Source organism: Sminthopsis crassicaudata, chromosome 6 (genome assembly GCF_048593235.1).
Source record: "Sminthopsis crassicaudata isolate SCR6 chromosome 6, ASM4859323v1, whole genome shotgun sequence".
NCBI lineage: Eukaryota > Metazoa > Chordata > Mammalia > Dasyuromorphia > Dasyuridae > Sminthopsis > Sminthopsis crassicaudata.
Genome location: NC_133622.1, coordinates 251,612,058 through 251,637,994, shown reverse-complemented (window position 1 = coordinate 251,637,994; position 25,937 = coordinate 251,612,058). Strand labels below are relative to the sequence as shown.

The following is a 25,937-nucleotide window of genomic DNA, read 5'->3' as shown; positions in this document are numbered from 1 at the left end:
GACGGGGTCCCAGCCAGGGGAGAGGGAGCTTTATTGAGTGCAGCCGGTGGGGAGGGAGGTGACTCTGAGCTCACAGATGTTTGGGAGGAGGAAGGGACCTTATGGTGAGAACTGGGGTCAGGGGGTCGGGGAGGCAGCTTAGGTGCTGCCCAAGAAAGGAGGAGGCCGGATGCTTGGAGGGGGGGGGGATGCGAGGGAAAGGGCTGGCGGTCAGAGGTCGCTCTCCCCATAGAGGGCGCTCGAGAAGGCAACATAGTCCAGAGCCCCCGAGGGGGCCCCGGGCCCGGTGTAGGGGACCATCCGGCGGATGCAGTACTCGGCCTGCTCGGGCGGCAGCTCCCGCCGCAGCTCCTCGCTTGTGATGTAATTCTGTGGGACAGAAGGGGCAGGGTCAGAGCCCACCACCCCCGGCCCATGCTCAGAGACCACCCTCGCTCCCAGCAGGAGAGGGCTCTCGGGACCCCGGGGCGGGTCCAGCCCCAGACACGTACCTTGTCTCCCGCCAGGATCTTGAAGGAGGCCACCACCTGCTCTGCCGTGTCCGTCTCGGCCGTCTCTCGGGTCATAAAGTCGATGAAGGCTTGGAAGGTGACGACCCCGGCCGCGTTGGGGTCCACCATGGTCATGATGCGGGCAAACTCAACTTCCCCCTAGGAGGCAAAGCCCCAGGCGTTTGTTCCTTCCTCTGACAAAGCAGCAGGTCGGTTGCAGACCAGACGCTAGGAAAGGGGACCCAGAGCAGTGGAGGTACAGAGCTGGCGCCCTGTCCTTGAGAAGGGAACGTGGACAGGAATAGGGAGGAAGCTTTGGAAGGGGCTTGGGAAGGCTTCCTGGGGGCCAAACTGGAGACCTGAGCGGGCTCAAAGGGGTGAGGATGGCTGGTCTGGGCATGGGGGTGCGGCGACTAAAATTATCCCCCAGACAAGAAAAGCACTCCGAGCCAGTGGTACTTAAAGGGTCCGAGGTCCCTCTCCCTCACAAGGCCCCAGTGTTACAGAGTTAGGGGTCTGAGGTCCCTCTTCCTCAGAGGACCCCATTGTTTCGGGGCTAAGGTCCAAATACTCAAGAACAGCTATACCCCAGACAATAGTTCCATTGATTGCTATGTGCTGCATCAGCTAAAATAAGCAAAATGGTAGGGCAGTAGGGTCCCGAGTCGGGGAAGCAAGGAGTGTCTCCACATGAGATGGACGGGCTTCTCCTGAGGTTGGGCAGGAGGAAATGGGGCACGCTCTCACAGTAAGTGGTCATGAGAGGGTCACCTGCCCCCACTGGACAAGAGGTTGGGCCGGAGGTACAAAAATGTTCGGGGGAACTTTCCCTATAGTTGAGTCAACTTCACAACCGTGGGCTTGGCCACCATGACTGGGAGAAACGAGGGAGGAGGGCCTTTAGCTTCCTATCAAGGGGGTGAATCTGCAGCTCTGGGGTCTTATACTCAGAGCTTTGATGCGATTCTGTCAGATTGGTTAGTGCTGACTGGAATGGAGTCTGGGTCCAAAGGAAATGACTTTCACCGGGGTGCGGCCCTTGCCAAAGCTTGGGGCTGGGAAATGGACTGTCACGGGGAGCAGCAGAAGGGGTGGTTTGGCTGGCACGGAGAGTAACGTGACAAGCCAGACTGAGAAGGCTTCAAAGTTGATGCTAGAAGGGAGGCCCTCCTAGAGCAAGGAGGGGCCCAGGCAGAGCTGGCCGGAAGAGGAGGGATATGGGATAAGCCCTTCGGGCCCCCGCTATGGCCGGCCGGGAGAACAGAGTGTGCAGAGGGACTACTCACCAAGTCGTAGCCCATGGAGATGAGACAGGCTCGGAAGTCATCCGGTTCCATCATCCCGTTCCGTTTCTGGGATAGTCAAAGAGAATGTCAAGCCTCCAGCATCTGGCCTCTCCTGCCTCCACCACGGGCACAATTCTGCTGCCCTCCCGGGCTCTCCCACCTGCCCCCAGCTCTCCCCAGGACTGTTTACTGACCCGATCAAAGTGGTTGAAGGAGGCCCGGAACTCGTTCAGCTGCTCCTGGCTCAGGCCTTTGGCATCCCGGGTCAGCACCTGGTTCTCCACCTCATTGATGGTCCGGGCGATGGAGGTGAGCAGCTGTTCCCAGCCCACGCGGATATGCTAGAAGGAGACAGGAAGGGGGCATTAAGACACCCTGATCTTCAGCAGCCAAGGCAGAATGGGGAGAGCAGATGTCCCAGGTCCCTTCCAGCTCTAAAATCCCTGGAGGCAGAAGATCTGGATTCAAGTTCTGAGCAACTTTCCTCCTCTTGAGCAAGTCAATTTTTTCTGGGGCCTTAGTTTTCTAACCCCCCCCCCCACCCGCTTAAAACATTCTGTGTTCTAAGGGCCCTCCCAGCTCTGAAGTTCTGTGTTCTAAGGGCCCTCCCAGCTCTGACGTTCCGTGTTCTAAGGGCCCTCCCAGCTCTGACGTTCTGTGTTCTAAGGGCCCTCCCAGCTCTGACGTTCCGTGTTCTAAGGGCCCTCCCAGCTCTGACGTTCCTTGTTCTAAGGGCCCTCCCAGCTCTGACGTTCCATGTTCTAAGGGCCCTCCCAGCTCTGATGTTCCGTGTTCTAAGGGCCCTCCCAGCTCTGACGCTCCGTGTTCTAAGGGCCCTCCCAGCTCTGATGTTCCGTGTTCTAAGGGCCCTCCCAGCTCTGATGTTGTGTTCTAAGGGCCCTCCCAGCTCTGACGTTCCGTGTTCTAAGGGCCCTCCCAGCTCTGATGTTCCGTGTTCTAAGGGCCCTCCCAGCTCTGATGTTCTGTGTTCTAAGGGCCCTCCCAGCTCTGACGTTCCGTGTTCTAAGGGCCCTCCCAACTGACAATTCCTGCTATTGAGGCTGGAGAAAAGTCTTCTTGCAACCTTTGCCTCTTGCGATCTGGGCTTGTATTCTAAGGAGCTCAAAGAGAGCAAGAGAAAGGTCCCATCTGGGTCATGGGCTTGGGGCAGCAACCAGTCCCTCAGGCAGCAAACCCTCAAGTACCCATTGTGCTCCCAGTGGCAGAGGCAAAGCAGATCCCTGTGCACTGGGCAGGAATAGCTGACCAAGAGGTGACAGAATGGGAACGTACCGGAAGAAACTAGAGAATCATGGGAAGACTGACTCAGAGCTAAGGAGGAGATTATTACTGTAACCACAGAGAGCAACCCTGAAATTCTGGGTAAATGGCAGGACCGATGTCCGCCCCAGGGACAGAAGATGGCACCGGGTCTCTCTTCTCCCCAGGCAGGTAGGGTCCATGAGTGCTGAATGACACTGGCCACTTTAGCCCCCGCCTTTTCCTCCTCCTTCTGCAGGCCCCCCCCTCCTTTTGCTTCCACACCAACCTCCATGCTGTAGACGGTGTGTTTGTTGTCAAACACCAGGCTCTCCTGGAGCAGCTGGTGGTCACCCTCGAGCCGGTCCACGTTGCTCTTGTAGTTGATGATATTTTGTTCTTGCTGCCTCAGTCCCGCCATCTGTTCCTCGAGGGAGCCAGCCAGGCCCACGGCCAGACGGCCAACTTCCTGCAGGGTCAAAGACAGCCTGGTCAGAGTGATACCTAGGGTAGGGCAACTAGAGCTTTGCCTTCAGGTGCCAACTTTGGAGGACACTTCTTCCCATGCAAATGCCTGTTCTATCCTGCTCTCCACCTGTTGCTCGTCCTTCACCTGCCCTCATGTCAATGAATCACATGAGGGACTCCTGGGGTCTCTCTACCCACGTCACAACGCCAGGCCCCGAGCCCTGCGCCAGGTCTTTTGTGGACTGCCAGGAATAGGGAGGGGAGGGCTTGCGTGCTTGGGTGGGGGGCTCTCCCAAGCCAGCCTGGCCCTGCTCTCTGTCCAGGGCGGTCTCTGCTTTCTGCCCCTGAAGTCTCCCTGCAAAGGACTTTGGGTTCTGAGGCCTGAGGTTTCTCTTCAGGTGTTCTCCAATTGGACTTTCCTGGGCCACCAACTTCCTCCTGACGTTCCTGCTGTGTCCCCAGACCAGATCCCTGCTCGCTAGGGGGCAAGCCCACCCTGTGCTAGGTCTGCCCTCATAGGGGGGGAAGCCCACCCCAGGCTTGGGCCCTGCGCCCCTCCCCCACCCTTCGGGCCCAGCTTTTCTCACCTCCACCTTTCCCTGAATCCAAGGGCCGATGGCATTGGCCTGGGCCGCAAACTGCCTGCGGACCCGCTCGTTGGCCTGCTGGCGGGCCAGCTCCTCCTGCAGCGTCTGGTCCCGGCTGGGTACCAGCTTCCGCACCTGACCGCAAGGGAGGCTGGGTCAGCTGGGTGGGGGCAGGGCCCACAGAGTGTGGGTTAAGTGAGGGTGAGGCTCGTAGAACCTCAAAGGTTTCCTGTGAAGAGGGCCGTGCCCGGGGGAGGGGTTGGGGGAGGGTGCCCCCCAGGGGCGGGAACAGGCGCCCGGCACTTACCATGTCCCACTTGCCAGTGATGTCCTGGGCCGAGAGGCTGATGTAGGGGTTGGAGGAGCTCGGGCGCAGCCCGTACGTCTGACAGATCTTCTGGATCTCCCCCTGAATGCCCAGGATGGCGCCCCGCTCCCGGTCCGCCTCAGGCAGAGTGGCCTTGAACTGCTCGTGGGCGGTGATGAGGCTCTGGGGAACAGCAGCGAGGGCCCAGGCTTAGGGCCCCCCCCCATGGGGAGGGTGAGCCCTGGGGGGGGCATGGGGCGGTGCTGGGCCGCCTCCCTCCTGGTCGGCCCGTCTCCCTTTCTCCATCTCAGCCCCATTCAGGCCCAGGACCCTCAGACCCGGAGCAGCCTCAGCCCGAGGGCAAGTCCCCGCAGCCCGCTGCCCCCGGGGAGATGCTGAGGGGGCGGGGCCGCGGCAACCCGACAGATACACTATATCCCTCCCGTGGCTGCCCCGACCGCTGGCTCACTGTACAGAGCAAAGGAGGGGGGAACTAGCAAGCGCCGTCCCCACAGGCTGGCTGAGCTGTCCATCCTCTTAGGCCAGCCAATGATTGAAGAGCAACCAAGTACAGGCACGGGTCCTCTGTTGCTGACGGAAAGCTCGGCCAGCCAATGACGTCGGCGGGAGAAGGAAGCGGGCGGGGCCTTCTCCCATTGCCTTTTGTAACCCACCTGGGTCTCATCCACCGAGTGCACCAGCCACACGTCCTGCAGGTCCTCCACGGCCCCGTCCAGCCAGTTGTTGAAAGGGGCTGCCCGGCGGGCAAACTCCAGCTGCAGCTGGTCTATGGTTTCCAGGAGCTTCTCCATCCTCTGGGGGGGGAGGGGCGCGAGAGGTTGCCCACAGCCGGCCCGGCCCGCCGGGCCCCCCCTCGGCCGCCCGCGCCCAGCCCCTCCGTCACCTCCAGGGCATCCCTCCTTTTCTGAGTCAGGGTTCCCAGGGAGTCCCACTGGTCGCAGATGGCCTGGCAGCGGCTGTTCACTGAGGCTGCGTCGTGATAGTCCAGCTCACTGAAAGGGGCAAGGCTCCGCTGATCCTTCGGGGTGGCTGGGGGGGCAGCCCGGCCCTGAGGGCCCCCACCTCCCTCAGAGATTTATTATACGCGGATGGAGAGGCAAAGGCCTTGCAGTCGGGAGGCCCACCCTCCACTCCTGCCCTGCCCTGGACATGATTCCAGCACCAGCACGTAGTAGGTGCTTAATATCTACTAATTGACTTCTATATCCATGGTGGAGAAAGGAACCTAACATCCAGTAGATGCTTAATACATGCTACTTGACTTCTACACTCATGGGCAAAAACAGTACTTAGCACATAGTAGGTGCTTAACACATGCTACTTGACCACTCATGGGCAAAAAGAGTACCTAGCACATAGTAGGTGCTTAATACATGCTACTTGACTTCTACACTCATGGGCAAAAACAGTACTTAGCACATAGTAGGTGCTTAACATATGCTACTTGACTTCTACACTCATGGGCAAAAACAGTACTTAGCACATAGTAGGTGCTTAACACATACTACTTGACTTCTACACTCATGGGCAAAAACAGTACTTAGCACATAGTAGGTGCTTAACACATGCTACTTGACCACTCATGGGCAAAAAGAGTACCTAGCACATAGTAGGTGCTTAATACATGCTACTTGACTTCTATACCCATGAATAGGAGAAGTGTCTGGCACATAGTGGACACTTTAAAGATGTTTGGCTACTCAATCCGTTCACCTCTAGAGTCCTCAGTTTACTCATTTGTAAAGTGCAGATAATGATGATAAAAATAGCTGACACTCAGGTCGTGGGGGCAAGGAGTTTTGTGGGTGGCCAGCCTGAGTCAGGAAGTCATGGGTTCAAGGGCAGCCTCTGCCGTTTCCTGGATGGGTGACACTGAGCACATCCCTTGACTAGCCAGGGTCCCAAACCACTTCCTCCGAGCAGGTTCTTGCAGAGCAGGTGGAGGGAATTTCCTCAGTGGGAGTTCCCGATCCCCATGAAATCCCGGGGCTGGGCCCCTGGCAGAGCTGGGGCCAGACCCCGTGCCTTCAGCTTCAATTTACAGGTATAAGATACTGGGCCGGCTTTGAAGATCAAAACTGATCTCCTCAGGGAGATGGTATTCTCCCGGAAGCTGCAAGTAGCAGAGCTGGGTCTGAGTTCGAGTTCTGTGTCTGAAGCTTCATCCCTTATGTGTGAGGGCCTGAGAGCAGGTGTAGCTGGGTCCCTGTAATCCCCCCGAAATCTTTGGGGATACAGGGAATGCAAGGTGGGGAGGGGTGCCAGGGGAGCTCCCCAAGCTGAAGCTAGAGGCAGGAGTCCCTGGAGAATGGGAGGGAGACCAGGGGAGGGGGCAGGAGGGAGGGGCAGGGCAGCTGTACTTGAGCTCCTGGGCTATGGCAGCAATCTGCTCCACCCGGTCCTGGTGGGCGGCCAGGTCACTCTCAAAGGCCTCGTGCCGCCTCAGCAGGGCCCGCACCTCCTGCAGGGAGGCCGATTCATAATCTCTCTGGCTCAGCAGATCTTCCTTTCCTGGAGGAGGGAGAGGCAGGTGGCCCCGGGCCCCCACAGTCCACAGGGTGCCACAGTCAGAGGGCATGGTGCTAGAGCGGACTTTAACCCACAGGGCGGCCAATCCTGCCATTTTAAAGCAAGACACTCTGGCCCTGCCCAGGGAAGGGACCCTGCACCCACAGCCGCGTGGTGGGACCCCGGCCCAAGCTTCCCGATGCCCACTCTGCGTCCGGACCCCTCTTATTCATTGCCCAAGTTATTTTTATCAGAACCAGCAGCTGATGTTCACAGATGTGTTTAGGTGGAAGGCCCTCACTGCCCATCCCACACCCAGGAAAAAATACCCACAATCTTTTCCCTGAGGGGAGGCCATAGCACCTCTGCTTGAATACTCCCGGGAATGGAGAGCTCACCCCTTCCACTTTGGAATGGCTCTAAGTGCTAGGAAGCATCTCTTGATATCAATATGATGTCATCTGTCCATCCCGCCCCCCCCTTCTGGCTCTGCCCCCTGGGCCCCCTTCTGCAGGGAGCATTTCAGATGCTCAGAGACGGCCTTCACAGTCTCCTCTCCCATCCCGGAGTCTCCCCTCCTTCGATCTGAACACCCCCAGCCTCTCCCCGGTCCTGGTTGTCCTGCTCTGGACACTGTCCTGCTGATGGCATCCGGGCCCCCAGAGAGGGTGGTCCCAGTCAGAGGAGAGCAGGCCCGCTGAGGGAGGCTCTGGGCCCTGACGGTGACCGCTGGTGTCGGCCATCTTTATTAATGACTTAGATGACATCCTCAATGGACAGGGCCACAGAGCCCTGGAAAGAGCTGAGCTGGAGGGACTGGGAAGACCCAGTAGGGACACTCCCCACCTCTGATTCTTATTGGTTGTATGGCTGCGGAAAGTCTCAGCCTCAACTTTCTCCTCTGCAAAATGGGGACAGTAATACCTGTCACCCCTCTGCACCTCATAGGGTTGTGAGGATCAAAGGGCGTGGCCCAAGTGAGGGCTGATTGCTCCTTGTGACCAAATGCAGACTGCCCAGAAGGCAGAGAAATTGCTCTCCCTTGGACATCCTCCTTCATCTTCCAGGGCGACGGCCCCCTGACTGCAGAAAGCAATGGAGCAGGTGCTGGTCCGACCCTTACCCCGGGTCCACGTCTCGTGCAGGGAAGCTTTCTGTCTGAACTTCTCCGCTAGATGCTGCAGGCGCTGAAGCCTCCTGATCTCTGCCAGCAGCCAGTCCTCGTAGCCCTTCTCAGCCTGTTCCAGGCCCCGCCAGGCGTTGGCGATGTCCTGAGGAGGAGGAGAGGGGCTCTTCTGTGTCCCTGGCGGCCGGGCCCTTTCGCCCCCCCCCCCCCAGCCCTGGGCCTCTGTGCTCACCGAGACCAGCTTGCCTTCCGAGGGCATGAAGGCAGGCCGGTGGCTGAGCCGAAGCTTGGTTTGCAGCGTGTTGAAGTTAATCTCCAGCTGGCACTTCTCCTGCACGCGGGGCGGCTTGTGCAGACGCCGGTATTCCCGGAAGTCCTCCAGCTTCCGCTGCATGGCGCTCATGCTGGGCTCACTGGTCCGGTTCTCCAGCCAGGGCACCGTGCGGCGGATCCACTCCAGCAACTGGCCAAGAGAAGGTTCCCACCTTGCCCCCAGCTTTTCCCATCCCGCCCGGCAGCTTGGGCTCCCCCGGGCAGCCCGGGAGCTTCTCCAGAGCAAGGCCATCCAGTTCTGGCCCTTATGTCCCCAGGACCAAAGGTGTCAAGGTCACCGGGGCCCCAGAGACACCCACCTCGCTGGCCAGCTTCTCATACTCCTCCATCAGCTTCTCGTTCTCCTGGTTCACTGCCAGCACCTTGCAGATCCTGTTAGCAGCCGTCTCGGCCTGTGGGGAGAGGGTCCCAAGGCAAGACTCCCTCAGGCTTCTTCCCCAGGGGCTCTGTCCCCTCACAGGCGGGCTCTCCCTCCAACGGCTACAGGGCCCCGGCCTCCCCCACGTGCAGCGGCCTGGATTCCCCCACAAGGCCCCTAGATCTGGATCTCCACTAGGGTCCAGGAAATCTTGTCAAATATTGTGTCTCCTCACTGTCCTTGTATCCTAACTCCCAGGCCACAAATCCCCCATAGTGCTCTGCGTACAGCAGGGACTTAATAAATGTTGGTCAAATGAGCGAGTGAAAGAATAGAGGAGGAAAGGGGGTCATTCCCCAACCTGAGTCTTGGAACTATAGGGTCCCCTAAGGAGTTAAAGGAGCATCACTACCCAATGCAGGAACAGTGCATGGCCCCAGTTGCCTTGGGGGGACCAGGCTGGAAGCAATCAGGATGGAGGAGGAGGAGAAGGGCCTGCCACACAGGCCCCTGACCCGTGGAATTCTGGGGGACACAGGAACAGCCCAGAGCAGGGATTCTTTTCCAGGAAAGGTTCGGGGGCCAGAGCAGCCCTCCCACGGCCCCTTTTAGAAACTCAGGGAATCGTAGAGCTGGAACGGCCCTCAGGCACCCAGGGTCATTCCACAGGGGCAAGGGCAAGTGACATCCCAAAACCTCAGTGACTCTGCTTGAGATTTGAACCCAGGGCTTTCCACGACATGGTTCCAGCAGACTTGTGATGTGACCACCTAGTCCCGCCCCCCTCAGTGAAACTGATCCCATGTGCTTCTCCTGCAGTAGAGTGGCTTAGCCAAGAGTAGTTGGCAGTAGCCCAGCACCTTGCCAAGTGGGCACGGAAAGGCAAATCCTCCTCATTTGACCAATCAGGGAATGGAGGCCCAAAAAGGATAAAGTCATGGCTTTCCAGAATCCGGGATTTAACCCAAGGCCTTGGGAACAACACCTGTTCCACGCCCTCATCCTAGTCGGCCACCCCGGAGCTCCCTCCTTCCTCATCCCAAGGTAGCCCTGCTCCCTGCACCTGCTCCGCCCCAGCAAAGGCGTGATAGAAGCAGGATACGTAGGTCATGACGGCCTTCTCATCCGGCTTGGGGGTGTTCACAATATCTGGGGAGCGGGAAACAGGCCTTAGAAGTGCTGTCTCTCCCCCTCTGTTTCTGTGATCTCTCTCTCTCTCTCTCTCTCTCTCTCTCTCTCTCTCTCTCTCTCTCTCTCTCTCTCTCTCTCTCTCTGTCTCTCTCTGTCTCTCTCTCTCTCTCTCTTTCTCTCTCTCTCTCTCTCTCTCTGTCTCTCTCCCTCCTCTCTCTCTCTGTCTCTGTCTCTGTCTCTGTCTCTCTCTCTCTCTCTCTCTCTCTCTCTCTCTCTCTCTCTCTCTGTCTCTCTCTCTGTCTCTCTCTCTCTCTCTCTCTCTCTCTCTCTGTCTCTCTCTGTCTCTCTCTCTTTCTCTGTCTCTCTGTCTCTGTCTGTTTGTCTGTCTGTCTGTCTCTGTCTCTTTCTCTGTCTCTCTGTCTCTGTCTCTCTGTCTCTGTCTGTCTGTCTGTCTGTCTGTCTCTCTCTCTCTCTCCACCCCCTTTTCTTTCTCTTTGTCTCTGTCTCTGTCTCTCTGTCTCTGTCTCTTTCTGTCAAATCCTGGCTCTGGAGGTTACCAGCTGTGTGACGCTGGGCAAGCCGCTTAAATTTCCTAGGTCTTTTCATGTAAAAACTACCCTGTCCCTTCTCATCCTATGACCACAATGGCGGGCAGAGACTCCAGGTGTGATTTTAGGTGTTTTTCTTTTATGTTTAACATTTCTGTGTTTGCAAAGGCTAAGAAGTGGGTGGGGCCTCAGGGCCACCTGCTTTGAGTCTCTTTACCTTACAGAAGTGGAAGCAGAGGCCCAGGGAGCCCGAGCAGCTCCCGAGGTGGTTGGAGTGAGATTGGAACCCAGACCCTCGGGCTCCTTCCCCTGCATCTTGTCCCCTGTGAAAGCTGAGCCGCCGGCCCATCACTGCCTGCCCAGCACAGCCCCCCCACCCAGGAAGGCCAAGCCCCTTAGTCTGTGGACGTTAACTAGTTCCTGGTCACGCTCACCTTCTGCATCCAACATTTTGGGGATGTCCAGGTACTTCTCAGCTACCTCAAAGGCGGTGTTCAGGTTGCCAATGGGGTCATCCTGGGAGGGAGCAATTGTCAGAGCCAGGTCAGAGGTCAAGCTCAAGGGGAGGGGCAGCAGTATCAGCGAAATAGTCAGGGGCCAGATGCTGGCCGGTCAGGGCCCCCACCTTGCGCAGTTTGGCGTAGTCGATGAGGTCGGGGCGATGCCGGTGGATGAGAGCACAGAGGGCCAGGCCGTCCTTCCAGCTGGGGGGAGAGAAGTGAGGTTGGAGCCCTCCCCCCACATTAGACCGTGGTCTGTGAGTCCCTCCCAAGCTGAGGGGCCATTGAGCTCTGGGCTGGTTCTGCCCAGAATCTTGTGCCATCCAGGGCAGGAGACCCAGGGGGCCGGAGGATCTGGTTCCCACAAGCGTTCACTGCCCCTTCCCCCTCTCATCTATAATATGACATGGTTGAACTTAATGATCTCTAAGTTCTTCCCCCTCAACTTGGACATTCCATGTTCTAAGGGTCCCTCCCCCACCTCTGACATTTTAGTTCTAAGGGCCCCCACCTCTGACATCTGAGTTCTAAGGGTCTCCCACATCTGACACCTCAGGTTCTAAGGGTCCCTCCCCCACCTCTGACATCTCAGTTCTAAGGGTCTCCCACATCTGACACCTCAGGTTCTAAGGGCCCCCCACCTCTGACATTTTAGTTCTAAGGGCCCCCACCTCTGACATCTGAGTTCTAAGGGTCTCCCACATCTGACACCTCAGGTTCTAAGGGCCCCCACCTCTGACATTTTAGTTCTAAGAGGCCCCCCAGCTCTGCCACCCCCAGTTCTAGCAGCTCCCACATAGGGGCACTCTGGGGAGAGTGATCCAGGTAAGGTGGTGTTTGGGGGCCCCTAGCAGAGACCTCGTGTGGAAGTTTTGCACATTCACGTTCCGGTAAGGTGCGGTCTTCCGTTGACACCATAGGAGCAAACCTTCTTTGGCCGAGGTCTCTGGAAGGGAGCAGAGGAAAGGGGCTGTGAGGAGAACAGAGGGGCCAGTGGGGCCAGTCCCGCCCATTCTGCCTGGCTCTTACCCTCCACAGAGATGTCCTGGATGGCAAAGCGGAGGATGATGGTCCAGATCATGCCCAAAGTCATCTTCAGGTTCCCGTCCACAATTTCTGGGGGGGAGAGTCGGGCCGAGGAGAGAGGAGATTGAACCAGGGCCTCCCCTCCCTGCCCACCCCCCCACTAGCACAGGCACCTCACCTTCAGCCCCAATGGACACGAGTTTGACCCCTTTGCTGGCAATGAAGTCCAGGGCCTTGTTGACATTGGCAATCTTGTGGAAGCGCATCTTGCCCTTATCTGGCCTGGGCAGCCTCTCACCTAGGAGATGGGAGAGAGCCAAGATGGTGGGAGGCCCCCAAGAGTTCAACTCAGAAATGTTATTAAGCACCTATTGTATGCTTGGCACTAAGGATAGAAGGATGGGAAAGAAAAAAATACATTCCCTGTCCTCAGAAAGCTTACAATCTAATAGAGACAGAGACTGGAGCTCCCCAAATAAGAAAGTGGCAACAAAGGTTCAGGGCAGTGTCTTCTCTTTAACTCCTTGTTTTGGAGGGTGGTCTAGAGTAGAGGGGTCAAACATGTGGCCCACAGCCCGCCTCAGTGTGGCTGGGACCAAAAACTGGCAGGGACATACTGAGCAACAAAAATAAAAACACAATAAAACAAATGTGACACTCATATGGTTTAGTGGCCCCCATTTCTACTTGAGTTTGAGCAATGATGAGGGGTTGAGCCATTTGTCCAGGGTCACACAAGCAGAATGTGGCAAGGATGAGAGTATCCATTACACCATGCTGCTTTTCAAAGGGGGAGGGGAAGAAATGATATAAATAGTTAGATAATACATAAAATATATGGGAGGCTTGCTAAGAGACACACAGGCACTGTATGAGCCCAATCATAAAACACTCTCTATAAACATGGATCTAAACAACTAGAGAAATATTAATTGCTTGTGGGTAGTCTGATAAAAATGAAAAAATTATGAAATTAATTTGGCTCCATGCCAACTGAACTACTAAAGAATTACTTTATAGAGCAAGAAAAAATAATAATGAAATTCATCCAGAGGAACAAAAGGTAAGAAATTATTGAGAGAAAAAATTAGAAGGAAGGAAGCCTTAGAAGTATCTGATTTCAAACTACACTATAAAGCTGCAATTATCAGAATAATTTGGTACTAGGTAGGAAATAGAAGTTGGTCAATAGAATCAATTAGTTACAAAACATACAGATGCAAATGAACACATTAGACATAAATTATTGGGAAAACTAGAACGTGATCTGGCAAAACTTGGTACAGATTAACATCTCCCACTATATACCTCAAGATAAGCTATAAGTGAGTATGTGATTTCGAGATGCAAAGTGTGATATTTATTTATGCAAATTAGAAGAGCAAGGAAAAAATTATGCTTCAGATCAAAGCTTCATGACCAAAATGGTAAGAAAGAATCAAAAAAAATTAAAATAATTTTGAGGATATAAATATTTTTTAAATATTTTTTGTACAAAACCAATTCATCTAAAATTAGAAGAGAAACAGATAAATAAGAAACAATTTTTGCTTTGAGTTGCTTCAGTTCTTCAATAAGTGTCTCACTTCTAAGAGAGGGAGTTGATTCAAACATATAAGGAAACAAAAAGCCATTCCCTAATTGACAAATAATCAAAGTATATCACTAGGCAATTTTCAGAGAAAGGCAAACTATCAATAGCCATGAATAATAATAATAATTCATTATTAATGATAATATATAATAACGTAACATTATATATTAATATAATATATAGTATATATTGATATAATAATATAATACACAATAATATTATTATCTTATTAATAATTAGCCATAATAGCCATCTTAAATGCTCTAAATAATTAATAATTCATGAATATGCGATAATTAACAAATAATTTTAAAAGAATATGCAATAATTAAAGAAATGCAAATTAAAACAACACAGAATCTCACGTTAATCAAATTGTCAAAGTTGACCCAAAAAGAAAATAAATACTGGAGGAGCTATGGGAAATAAGTCCTTGAAAACACCATCCAATGGAATACAACTGAACCGACAATTCAAGAAATCCTTTGATTTGATATTTGTGCTTGTTACAAAGGGTTATGTTTTGCTTTCTTTTTTAATAGGATTTGGTAAGAGGTAGGAGAGAGAGAAGGTAGATACTCATTAACAATTAAAAAATCTAAACTATTAAAATTGCATAAATAAGTATGAGACAAGTTTGAAAATAACTAAGTGGAGGAAAAATAAGAAAATTACTGTTTTCTTTTGTATTTCTGGGTTGGAATTCAGAAGTCACAGAGCTAGGATTTGCTCCTCATTGTGAGGAGCTCCCAGTGTGGAAATTCCCTCTACTTGTGCAGATTAGCGACTATTCTGCAGTTGAGCGTCTCAGGGGCTGCGTGGGGGCTCTGGGAGGCTCCTGTTCAGGGTCACCTTGCTGGCATATGTCTGAGGCAGATCTTCTAACCCCAGTAGCTGGACAGAAGATGTCACTCAGGGAAGCTTAGTAAAACCCCAGAGATAGGATGTGCTGCCCATCTGGTTGGGGCATGGGTAAAGCTGCCACCTGGTGCTCTGTGTCTCCCCAGCCCTCACTCCTGTGGTGGACCCCTGACTCTCCCCCAGGGCAGCCTCGGCCCCAGCCATCCCTCTGGCCACCTCCAGCAGCTGCTTCTGCATGCCCTGGTTCCTTCCCCACCATCACAGAGCACGCCCCCAGCCCCCTGCCTCCTGATGACCTCCTGGCTCTGAGAACTCTATGGCCCCCAGCTCTTGGCCCTCACCTGATATGACCTCCAGGAGCAGCATGAGTTTAAGGCCATTGCGGAAGTCCTCCTCGATGTTCTCAATTTGGGTCCCGGCCTTGCGCAGGTGGGAGTTACACCAGGCTGTGAAGGTCTGGGAGCACAAGGAAGAGAAGCGCTAGGAGCTGTTCCCTGGGAGGCCTCAGGCCAGGCCCACTTGCCTTACAATGGCCCTTGGAAGTAGTTTGTGTGCACCCATTGGACAGATCAGGAGACTGAGGCTCCCACATCAGCAGAGGAGAACAAGTAGAGGAAACCATAAGAAATGTCCCCATACAAGGCAGAGTAAAGCAGCTTGGGGAGGGCAGGGCAGCAGCAGCAGGAGGGCCTGGGGAAGTCTCTGAGGAAGGTGGGACTCGGGCTGAGCCTGGAAACCAGGGATTCCAAAGGAGGGCGAGGAAGAAGAGCATCCTTGGCATTGGGGACGTCCAGAGTATAGGGAAGGAGACAGAAAATGGGGCATCATGGGTGGGGAGAACCCCAGGGAGAAGCAGCAGGTTGTAGATGTCCAATGGGGTCCTAGAGACAATGGGAGTCAGTGGGCTTTGTGGGGAACAGGCCAGATGGAGGGAAATCACTTCGGCAGCTGCTCATAACAGACTAGAAAGGAGAAAGTCTCTGCAGGCCCCTACAAATGGCAAGGCTGGCGCTAAGGGGACGGGGTAGTCAAGGACGACTCCAAAATGGAGGACCTGGGAATCCATCCTCAACGTAAGTAGGAAATTCAGAAGAGGGTGGCTTTGGGGGTCAAGATAATGAGCTGTATGCAGTGGATAGAGCACCAGCCTTGAATTCAGGAGGACCCAAGTTCAAATCTGATCTCAGACATTTAACACTTCCTAGCTGTGTGACCCTGGGCAAGTCACTTAACCCCAGCCTCAGGGGGGAAAAAAAAAAGATAATGAGCTGTATTTTTTACATGATGAATTTGAGAAATCTAGAGGACATTGAGCCATTGGGGGTTCTCTTGGTAGAGACACCGGAGGGAATAGCCATTTCCTTCTCCAGACTATTTTACAGAGAGGGGAACTGAGGCAAAGAGGACAAAATGACTTGTCTAGAGACGTATAGCTATATTTGAAACCAGGAAGAAGGGTCTTCCCAAGTCCAGACCTGGAGCTCCATTGACTGCATCACCTGGTGGTTCCTAGATCTAGAAAGACCCTTACAGGCCATTGAGTCGAACCCCTTCATTTTACAGGTAAGAAGAGGAAAGCATAGAGAGATTAAGGACTTATCTGGGGGGTCGTTCAGCTAGTAAGTGTGGGAGGTAAAGTCTGAACCCAGATTTTCTTAGTCCAGTATCCTAGCCTCCACTCGACACTGCCATGGTCCTCTTCAGGGGGTTGATAATTAAACAGGGGGGCGCTGATGAGGTAACAAGATGATTGAATTCAATGATCTTGTGATGAAGGGAGCCATCTGCACCCAGAGAGGACTGTGGGAACTAAGGGTGGATCACAACATAGTGTTTCCCACTTTTTTTGTTTGTTTGGTTGCTTGAATTTTATTTTCTTTCTCATTTTTTTTTCCTTTTTGATCTGATTTTTGTTGTGTAGCAAGATCATTGTATAAACACGTATACCCATATTGGATTTCACATGTATCTTAACATGTTTGAACATAGATTGGATTACCCAGAGGGGGTGGGAGAAGGAGGGAAATTTGGAACAGAAGGTTTTGCAAGGGTCGGTGTTTTTATATGTTCTGTAAATAAAAAGCTTTAATAAGAAAGGGGGAACGGAATCGCTGGTAAAGAGGTACCGGTGCCATTGGGGTGATGAGCTCAGGAGCCCCTTTGCAGAAAGTGCAAGGAGAAGCGAAGTGGAAGCAGGAGCGGGAGACTGTTTTTCCAAGGAGTTTGGCTGACAGGGAGGAGAGGCTTGAGGGAACAGAGGAGTCTTGGGAAGGTTTTTTTTTTTTTTTTTTTTTTTTAAGGATGAAGAAGATTTGGGCTCTTCTCAAGCAGTTGGAAAGAAGACACTGAAGATGGAGGGGATGGTGGAGGTTCCCGGTTTCCTGGAGAAGGTGGAAAGGCTGGATCTGGGGCAGGAGAAAAGGAGCTGACCATGGTAGTGAAAAAACCCACCAGTCAGGGGCTGCTCTAAAGAAGGGGGGTAGGGAACAGTCAGGGCTGAAGAGAAGGGGAAAAGGGGATTGGGGGGGGGGAAATCTTGTCTTAGTAATGTCCAAGCCAGATCCTGAGCTGCAGGGGAAAGAAGAGCAGCTTCTGCCTCGTTGCAGGGGGGACAGGGCATGGAATCGCTTAGGGGGAAATGGAAGGAGCTTGAGCTTCTGCCTGGGAGGGGGGGGCAGCGGTCCTGGGCTGGCCTCGGATTAAAGTGGCAGGACAAGGAGGCAAGAGACTGGAGACTGGAGCAGAGGGACCAACTCATCCGTCCTGCTCGGGCCCGAGCCCTGAAGAGGCGACGGATGGGAAGGGAGGGCTCCTCCCAGAAGCCCAAGAGGTCTTTCTTTTTGGCATCTGGACCCCACGGCCAAAACAAGGAGCTCCAGGCCCTAGAGCAGAGTCAGGCAAGTAGGAGAGTGGAACTGGTCATGGAAGTGGGGGCCAGACTTTTCACAGGAGGCTGGCTTTGGGGTAGAGGCCGGGCCAGGTCATGGCGGTGCTGGCGAGAAGAGGGAGCCGTGGTGAACGCCATTCATAAGAACATGGCGGTGAGAACAGGGGGCCGCAGTGTCCTCCTGGACTTCGGGTCAGGGGTGGAGAAGGGAGAGCTGGCCTGGAGAAGAGGGGGCTGGGGGCCCAGGGGCCTGCAGGGGAAACTGAGGTTTCTGTGAGCCCCAGACACAGAAAGCTGAAGGGGACTTTGCTCATCAGGAAGGGGCTCAGCAGTTGGCGAGCTGGGCTGCAGAAGGTTAGAGCTAAGTTGGCTGGGGGAGGGATTTGGGGCAGGCCACCAGCCCTGATTTGTGGGGATTAGAGGAGCCAGGGAGGAATCTGCTGGCCTTAGGACTCGGGGAGGATCAGATGCGGAGAACTGGCTCAGGGACACAAGTGGAATGGCGGACGGGCCCAGGCAGGTCTGGCCTCTGAGGGAAGCCCCCAGAGTCAGGGAGGAGCAGAGGCAGGGAGGCTGACCCCCGCCTCAGTGCAGAGTAACGGTTTCAGGGCTAACCCACTCACTTCCCCCCCTCCCCCAGGTTTGGCCGGAGCCAGGAATCAACTTGGGCTTGAGCAGAATCCCTGGTCTGGTCACTTCCTGGGAAGCTCCTCGAGGGGAAACATGGAGCCGGGGAATCCCCGCCTCAAACCTCAGACTGCTTTGCAAGGAGAGTTGGCTGGGGGGGGTCGGGGACACCCTCCTAACTACCCTAAAAGGTCAGGATTCAGCAGACAGCAGCTGCCCCCCTTCTGGAGGCTCCCCCAAGTCGCTGCCTCAGCAGAAAGTGTCCATCTGGCCAGAGGGTCAGATTACTGGTAAGGAGACCCGGGCAACCCCTCCCCCTCAGCCTCTGCCCCCGATCCCCCCACCCCACCTCCCAGCCCGGGATAGGGAGGACTGAGAGTCAGAAGCTGGGTGCCCCAGATTGGGGCAAGGGAGGTGCTGGGAAGAGGACTGGATTCCTGAATCGGGGGCATCTGGCTACTAGTTTTGGCTCTGCCACTGGCTCCACACGAGACCTAGAACATGCCTCTCTTAAGCCTCAGTTTCCCCATCTGTAAAAGGAGGGTTTTGGATTAAGGACTCATATCCAGCGTCCTTCTCTCTGCCCTTCTTCTATGGGCCATCCCAGTCCTAGTCAGGAGATGAGGCTTCGATGACACGGGGGAGGGGCGCCTCTGACTAAGATTGGGAAAAAGTCTTGGGGGCCACCAGGGGTTCTGAAGCTGAGCTCTTCCTCCCACCCTTCCCATTCCGGGCTGATTTCAGTCAGGGGGAGGGGGCAGTCTCCACACGCTCTAGCCTTCTCCCTCCCCAGCCCCCCCACCAGAGACCTGGCGCCTCGGAAGAGGGGACGCGACCAGGTCTGTGCCATTGTGCAGAAAGGGGGGCCGAGGCAGGTTTGGAACGCCCCGCTCACGGCCCCCCATTCTCTGGCCGGAACCCGGAGCCCCGAGCCCCCGCCCGCGCCGGACCCCTCACCTTCCGCTGCTGCTTCTCCCAGGCGGGGTCCAGGAGCAGGTCCCGGTCCCAGTCCTCCTCCTGTTCCATGTACTCCCCGCCCCCGTAGAGACCCTGGCCCTCGCCCAGGCCCTCGGGCTGAAGCACCATCATCATGCCCGCCTCCCGTGGTTCTGCCCCGGCTCGGCCCGGCCCCCGGCCCCGACGGCAGCACCCATAAATACTCCCGGGACTCGGATCGGGTTCCCGCTAAATTTGGAAATGAGGGAGGGGCAACAAGAGGAGGGGAAGGGAGGGGGCGAGGACTCAGGGGCGGGGGGGGGGGGGGGGAGGGAAAAACCGGGAGGGATGATCCCCTGCTGGCCCCCTCCCAGCCCAGAAAAACTGCGGAAATCTGGGCATCCAGTGCCCTCCGAAGCGTTTTGAGGTCGTTTGTCCCAGAAAGCCCTGGGGCGGGGCTCTCTCACTTGGTTGAATTCCCTTTCCTTCACACATCCGAGCTGTGGGAGAGTGGGGGTGGGGGCGCACGGGGAGAGGAGGGGAGCCCACCCATCCACCCGTTTCTCGGACGGAGAAATCGAGGCCTAAGGAACGCGCTGAGTGGGTTTTGCTTTTTTCCTGGAAGGGGGAGGGGGCGAATGTCTGGGAAGGTGTGGGAAGCTGGAGGCTGGGCGCTAATCCTGGGGGGGCCAGCGGAGCCAGTTGGATGTGGCCGAGGCTATTAATACTGCTGGCCTGGAGCTGGCTGGCCGGGAATGTGCTGAGGCAGGGCAGGCCCCGCTCGGGTGCAATTCCATCCCCTCTGCGCTCCAGGGAGCCAGGGTGGGCTCAGCTCTCGGATCAAGGACCCTGGAGACGGCGCCCGAGCTGCCCTCAATGCACCGCCATGGCCACAAGCCTGCAGGTGGGACTGCGGAGTGACCTCTGACACACGCCCCCAAGGGAGAGGGCAGAGGGATTGGAAATGCACAAATGACGCCCATGTTTGCAGAGAGGTAGAGTCTCCATCCCGGGGACCCTGAGTTCCGGGTCCTTTCCTGGCAAAGCCATAGGAGAGGGGACGGGTGGAATCCGGGAAAGGAAGCAGTGATCACCAAGAGTCACCGCCCCAGACCCAGATGGGCCAGATTTACCCGTTTTCTTTTTTGCCAGGATTGTCCCTCCAGCAGATCAGGGGAAGACTTGTTGGGGGTAATCTGGAGTAAAACACCTGGTAAAAGTTTCCAGAGATGGTTCCAGGACGAGATGGCTGGAGAGCTCTCAGCTGCAGCAAAGCCCAGTTGGGTGGAACTGAAACGGATTGGTGGCCTAAGACTGTTGAAGCCTCCCAAAGACCCCTTGGTGGTCAGTGCAGTGTCGAGTTCTCCAGGGGAATCCCACAGGGATCTGAGAACTTTTAAAAATCTGTGACCTGGATGAAGGCTTCGATGACACACCGGGTTTGCTGATGACAGAAAACAAGAAAGAATGACCAAGAAGGGGGTGTCCAGGGGCAGCTAGGTGGCGCAGTGGATAGAGCACCAGCCCTGAATTCAGGAGGATCCGAGTTCAAATCTAGTCTCAGACACTTAACACTTCCTAGCTGTGTGACCCTGGGCAAGTCACTTAACCTAGCCTCAGGAAAAAAAAAAAAAAAGAAGGGGGTGTCCAGACTCTTACGGGCTTGGACCATGCACTGAAGTGTAATAGAATTGGAGTCTAACAAGTACAAGATGGAGAATAGTGGAGTGTTTTAGTGAGTTAAGAACTGGAACCAAGTCAACAACATAACAGGGGAACCCAAAGAGGGAATTTACACTAAGAAATACAGCCTAAAAGATTGGCCTCCAAGCCAGGAACACATGACGCTGTCTTTTTCCTCAGGAAGTGTTAGCTGAGTGACTTTAGGCAAGTCACTTAATGTGTCTCCTCATCTGTAAAGTGAGGGAGCTGGTCTGTCCCAGATGCCTGCCCTGCGCTAAGCCCAAGGTACAGAAATGTAATATTCTTTACTCCTAAGGAGCATACACTCTATTTCATTTCATTCAGTCAGGGAAGCAAGTGCTTGTGGTACACAGCAGGTGCTTCACAGATGGTCATTGCTCCAGTGAGAACAACTCTAGAGTATTTTGCTCAGTTCGGGGTCCGTGTTTTAGGGAGGACGTTGACACGTTGGAGACCCTCTGAAGGCCGTGTCCTGTGTGGATCAGCTGCAGCGAGGAGAAACGTTTTAGCACGAGCCACTGAGGGAGATGTCTTCCTTTAGTTGAAGGACCCGCATGGAGAAACCTCTTGGATTTGTTCTACTTGGCTGGAGGGGGCAAGAACCCGCACTGAGCTGCGTACCAGAGAACTGTCTTCCAGTGATGCTGTGGAATGGCTCTCAAGGGCTGTGAAGACTAAGGCTGAGTGGCGTCCGAAGGGCGGAGGTGAGGTGGTTTTCAGGAGGATTCAGCATATTACTCAGGAAGGAACAGGAGATGGTTCTTGCCCCACTGACTGAGACCAGGCCAGGGCAGCCGTTTCCGATTCAGAAACGGGGCCCCTAGATAGGACCTAAGAATCTCTGTGGGCTACATATTGATGTAGAAAATCACACACGGCCTTATCTATGTTTCGGGGCGTTTAAATTTATTTCGTTCACTATTTCCAGCTGAATCTGGTCTGGGCTGCACTCAGCAATGTCCCGGGGCCTGTGCTGCTGCCTCGGGCCTGAGGGACTCCAGGAGAAACATGTGTGGAGTGGAAAGAAGTTGAGTTGCTCCTTCGGTGAGCTCATAATAGCTCAAATTCATCTGACATTTTGCAATTTGCGAAGCATTCACATGTAACTCATTTGATGCTCACAACAACCAGGCAGGTGCTGGTATTATCTCCGTTTTACAAGGGATCATGGGACAGCAGATGGCATGATTCACTCGTGTCCAGGCAGCATGAAGGGATCGGGGCAGATTCCTTGCCCTACCCTCACCCCAGCATTCCGCGTCTGTGGGAGCATGGGCAGGCAGGCCGGCTTGCATCTGCATGTTTGAGGAGAATGAGATCGAAGATCTTTAGAAATGCTGTGACAGGAAAAAACTTCCTGGTAATTATCCCAAATTGTCTAAAAGTGGAACAGAGAGGCTCCCCAGGGCAGCAGCGACCTCCCTGGCCCCCGAGCTCTGCAGGTGGAAGCTGGACCGGTCGGAGATCTCCTGCTGCTTAAAGGGAGGCTCATCTTACAGGCGAATCACTGAACATTTATCAGGCGCCTGCTGTGTGCCTCGTGCTACCCAAAAGGGCAAAGGCCGGTTCCTGCCCAGGAGGACCTCAGACACGTGGACAAACCCGCGATGGGCAGGACAGGCATCAAGGGGGAGCAAAGGCACTGAAAGAAATCTGAGGCTCGGGGAGGAGACAAGGCCCCCACGAGTGGCAAGGATGAGATTTGAACCCAGGACCATCTGAGGCTCGGGGAGGAGACAAGGCCCCCACGAGTGGCAAGGATGAGATTTGAACCCAGGACCTAGCCTCCACCCCTGGCAGAGGCTGGACCAGATCTGTGGGGCTGGCTCCTGGCCCCGAGAAGCTGTGCTCTCGGAGGGCGGGGCCCAGGAGAGGGGGCGGGGCCTCGGGGAGGTTCGAGGGGCCGAAGCTTGGGCTCGCGGGCTCCGCTCGCGCACGTTCTCATTGGCTCATCCCACCGTCCAATCAGACCACGGCGTCGGCAGGCGCTCGCTGCGCATTGGGCTGGGCGGCGGCCCGCGGGCTCTGATAGGCGCGAGGCCCCGGCGGGGGCGGCGGCTCCTGCGCGGCCGGGGTCGGGCGGGGCGGCGGCGCTGGCGGCGGCGGAGGCCGCGGGAGGCCCCTCGGGCGACGACGGGCGGCGGGCCATGGGCGCGGTGTGGGCCGCGGGCGGCGGCCGGGGCCAGCGGCTGCCGCTGCTGCTGACGGCGCTGTGGGCGGCCGCCGTAGCGCTGGAGCTGGGCTACGTGCTGCAGCACGGGCCGGGGCTGCCGGCCGCCGGGCCTCTGGCGCGGGCGCTGCACCTGCTGCTGGCCGCCTTCCAGCTGCTCAACGTGCTGGGCAACGCGGCCCTCTTCCTGCTCCGGGACCCGGGCATCGGCGGAGTGGTGCTGGCGGGCCGGGCGCTGGGCCGCGGCTGGGAGTGAGTGCGCATGCGCCGGAAGGGGGGAGGGGCGCCCCCTCCCAGGGTGCGTGTACACCCCCTTTCCCCCCCTCTGTGCCCACCCTGCGGCCCATTTCCGCCCCGGGTTCCAATCCAGCCTCCCTGGGAGGGCCTTCTCCTTGGGCCAAGGGCAGCCTCACCCCGTATTTCCCCCCCCCACCATGAAGTAGGGTGCAGACCATGCCTGGGACAACCCCTGTTTCCCCGCCTATGATGGAGGAGATAATGACCTTATCCCAGGACCCCGAAGAGATCAGGAATGGAAAGGGATTTTCAGATTCATCCCCATAGGAAGGTCACTGGGATGGTGATGATGAACATTTATTAATCGCCTAATGTATGCTAAGGCCTGGGTATCCAAATAGCCATCCTTGCCCTCTTTCCCCTGGGTGCCAGGGAGCATCGGGGGCTGGCACCCAAGGTGGGCATGCAGGAGCGCCCCGAGTGACCTCTGCTGCCTCCTGGTGGGTGAGGAGAAAAGTCAGACAGACTCTGGGAGAGGAAAGGGGGGCCTCGGGGTGGAGTCCTGCCTCTCTGAACCTCCCTTTTGGCCTTTGTTGGGACAGAAGTCTCCTAAGGGCGGGCACTGCTCGGGGCCGCCCCAAAGGCCCACCAGAGGCTGTGGTCACTTGGCATGGGAGGGGCCTGCCTCTAGAAGTTGGGGGCGGCCCACACTCGCCCAGGTGGAGGCTCCCCGTGGGCCAGTCCTCAGAACAGACAGGCACTGGTTTGCGTTGGTGCTCCCGGGCCCTGCTGAGTGCTCTGCCTCTTTTTCAGTCTTGATTAGGGATGCAGGTGGCACGGGAGTTGTGCAAGATTTGGGGAGTCCCGCTAGTGCTGCTGGGAGCCCCAGCCCTCGGGGTCACGGTTTGGGGCCAGAGGCCGGCCGTCACTGGCAGCAAGGTTTAAGCAGGATCGATGACGTTTCAGGGGAGTTTCCTCGTGGCCTAGGGGGGGCACAAGCGCCACAGCCCCTGCCCTGGAGGAGCTTACATTGGGTCAGGCCTGGAGTGACACTGCTCCCCCAAGGGGAGGGGGGGTCTCCCCTAAAATGCCGCCCAGGGACCACTGGCTGAGGGGACCCCGAAGCTGAGGGTGCTGGGGTGGCCATTCGTTGGGCACAGAGAGCGGAGGTTCAGCTCCATGATGCTGTAATTGGCCTTGGGAGTCCAGGGAATGAGGGGGAGCAGGGTGGGAGTCCCCAGGCTGGTGGCAGCTGCCAGCTCCTTCTGGACGTGGCCTGAGTACCGAGAGGTTCCGCCCCTCTGGGTTTGGTTGTGGGGGAAGGGTCCTGGGGCTTTCTGAGCCCCCTGTGCAGTGCGGTCTGGGGCCTGTTCCACCGAGGCACTAGACAAATGACGTGCTGGCGATGGGGAATGGGGAACTCGAGGGAACATTTATTCAGTTCTGTAGAGACCCCGAGAGCCGGAGCATGTCGGTTCTGTACAGCCTCGGGCCGCCGCCTGAGAGGTGATGGGAGTGCGGTCTGTGGGTGCTGAGGGGTCCCGGGAGGGGGACAGGTGCAGGGGGGGGCGAGCCACCTTTCTTTCTGCTCGCTTGTTGACCTTAACTGGGTCTAAATCCTCACCTGAAAATGGAGTCGATGCCATCAAAAAGTGACCGACCCAGGACCAGCTCAGGGCAGAGTAGGGGAGCCTTCTGTCCCCCAGGAGCCTTTGGGAGGGTCCCAGTGGGAGGCTGCCTGGCTTTGGGAATGGGGGGCTCTGGGGCGAAGCGCTGGGAGTCTGATCCTGGCAGATTCCCCGACCCCTCAGAGCTCCAGTTTGCTCATCTGGGAAATGGGACTGAGGACTACATTAGCTGTCTCGGAGAGGAGAGTGGTTCAGCCTTGGAGTCAGGAAGTTCTGCCCACAATCCACGCTGGCAGCAGATTGCTCTGGGGGAGGGAGCTTCCACACAGGGAGTCCCCGCCGCGGAGAAGGGCTTTGTAGAGTCCCTGGGAATGGGAGCAGAAGAGGCACCCTGGAGGACAGGCCAGCGGGGGCGTGGCTTGGGGGGCTGGGGCTCATGGGGCCTCCCTTGCCTTGCAGCTATTGCTACCAGTGCCAGAGCCAGGTGCCCCCACGCAGCGGCCATTGCCCGGCCTGCAGGGTCTGCGTCCTGCGCCGGGACCACCACTGCCTGCTGCTGGGCCGCTGCGTGGGCTTCAGCAACTACCGGCCCTTCCTGTGCCTGCTGTTCCACGGGGCCGGCCTGCTGCTGCACGTCACGGCCCTGCTGGGCCCGGCCCTGGGGCTCCTGCTGCGGGCCCATTCCCAGCTGCACGCTGTGACGCTGCTGCTGCTGCCCTGGCTCATGCTGCTCACCGGTGAGGGCCGTGGGGGGGGCAGGGGGCCGGGCCGGGGCTGCAAGGAGGCACCCCCCCGGCCTAGCCCCAGCGGCCCCCTGCTGTGTGCTCCCTGCAGGTGGCGTGTCCCCAGCCCAGTTCGCCTTGGCCTTCATAGCCGACACGTGCGTGGCGGGCGCCCTGCTCTGCGGGGCAGGGCTCCTCTTCCACGGGATGCTGCTGCTGCGCGGCCAGACCACCCGCGAGTGGGCCCACGGCCAGCGCCTCTACGATCTGGGCCCCCGGCGGAACATGGAGGCTGCCCTGGGCTCCCGCTGGCTCCTGGTATGGCTCTGGCCCTTCCTGTCCTCCCCGCTGCCCGGGGACGGCATCACTTTCCAGACCGCCGAGTGAGGAGCGTTGCCCTTGGGGATTACGGACTGGGGGCTGAGGAGTGTCCTGGGCTGCTCCCCGCCCGCCTGAGCTCTCCAGGTTTGCGCCCCCACCCAGCAGGGCCCTCCCTTCCCCCTTCCTGCCTGGCCCTCAAGCCCCGTGTTCTGTCCTCCCTGGCACTACTCCTGCCCCCACGGCCAGGACAGGGGCGGGCTGTCGGCCCCAGTCCCCGCTACAATAAAGCCTTGAAGTTAC

At 56.5% G+C, this 25,937-nt stretch overlaps 2 protein-coding genes across 2 annotated transcripts; one reads left to right on the top strand and one right to left on the bottom strand.

Moving 5' to 3' along the window:
- Positions 1 to 14: 14 nt before the first annotated feature.
- ACTN3 (actinin alpha 3) lies at positions 15 to 19,068 on the bottom strand. The gene is made up of 21 exons (XM_074273425.1): positions 18,877 to 19,068; positions 14,747 to 14,861; positions 12,129 to 12,248; positions 11,954 to 12,040; positions 11,783 to 11,870; positions 11,050 to 11,128; positions 10,859 to 10,940; positions 9,809 to 9,894; positions 8,687 to 8,779; positions 8,287 to 8,517; positions 8,052 to 8,199; positions 6,781 to 6,931; positions 5,304 to 5,412; positions 5,074 to 5,214; positions 4,400 to 4,582; positions 4,093 to 4,227; positions 3,327 to 3,506; positions 1,972 to 2,118; positions 1,778 to 1,843; positions 492 to 650; positions 15 to 369 (listed from the first exon to the last, which is right to left on the bottom strand). The coding sequence occupies exons 1-21, from the start codon at positions 19,009 to 19,011 to the stop codon at positions 211 to 213; spliced, it is 2,694 nt and encodes an 897-aa protein (XP_074129526.1). The 5' UTR covers positions 19,012 to 19,068; the 3' UTR covers positions 15 to 210.
- A 3,581-nt stretch (positions 19,069 to 22,649) lies between these two features.
- Positions 22,650 to 25,936, top strand: ZDHHC24 (zDHHC palmitoyltransferase 24). Its single transcript, XM_074273433.1, has 3 exons — positions 22,650 to 22,981; positions 25,054 to 25,331; positions 25,429 to 25,936. Exons 1-3 carry the CDS (start codon positions 22,707 to 22,709, stop codon positions 25,701 to 25,703), a joined length of 828 nt encoding a protein of 275 aa, XP_074129534.1. The 5' UTR covers positions 22,650 to 22,706; the 3' UTR covers positions 25,704 to 25,936.
- The last annotated feature ends 1 nt before the right edge of the window (position 25,937 follows it).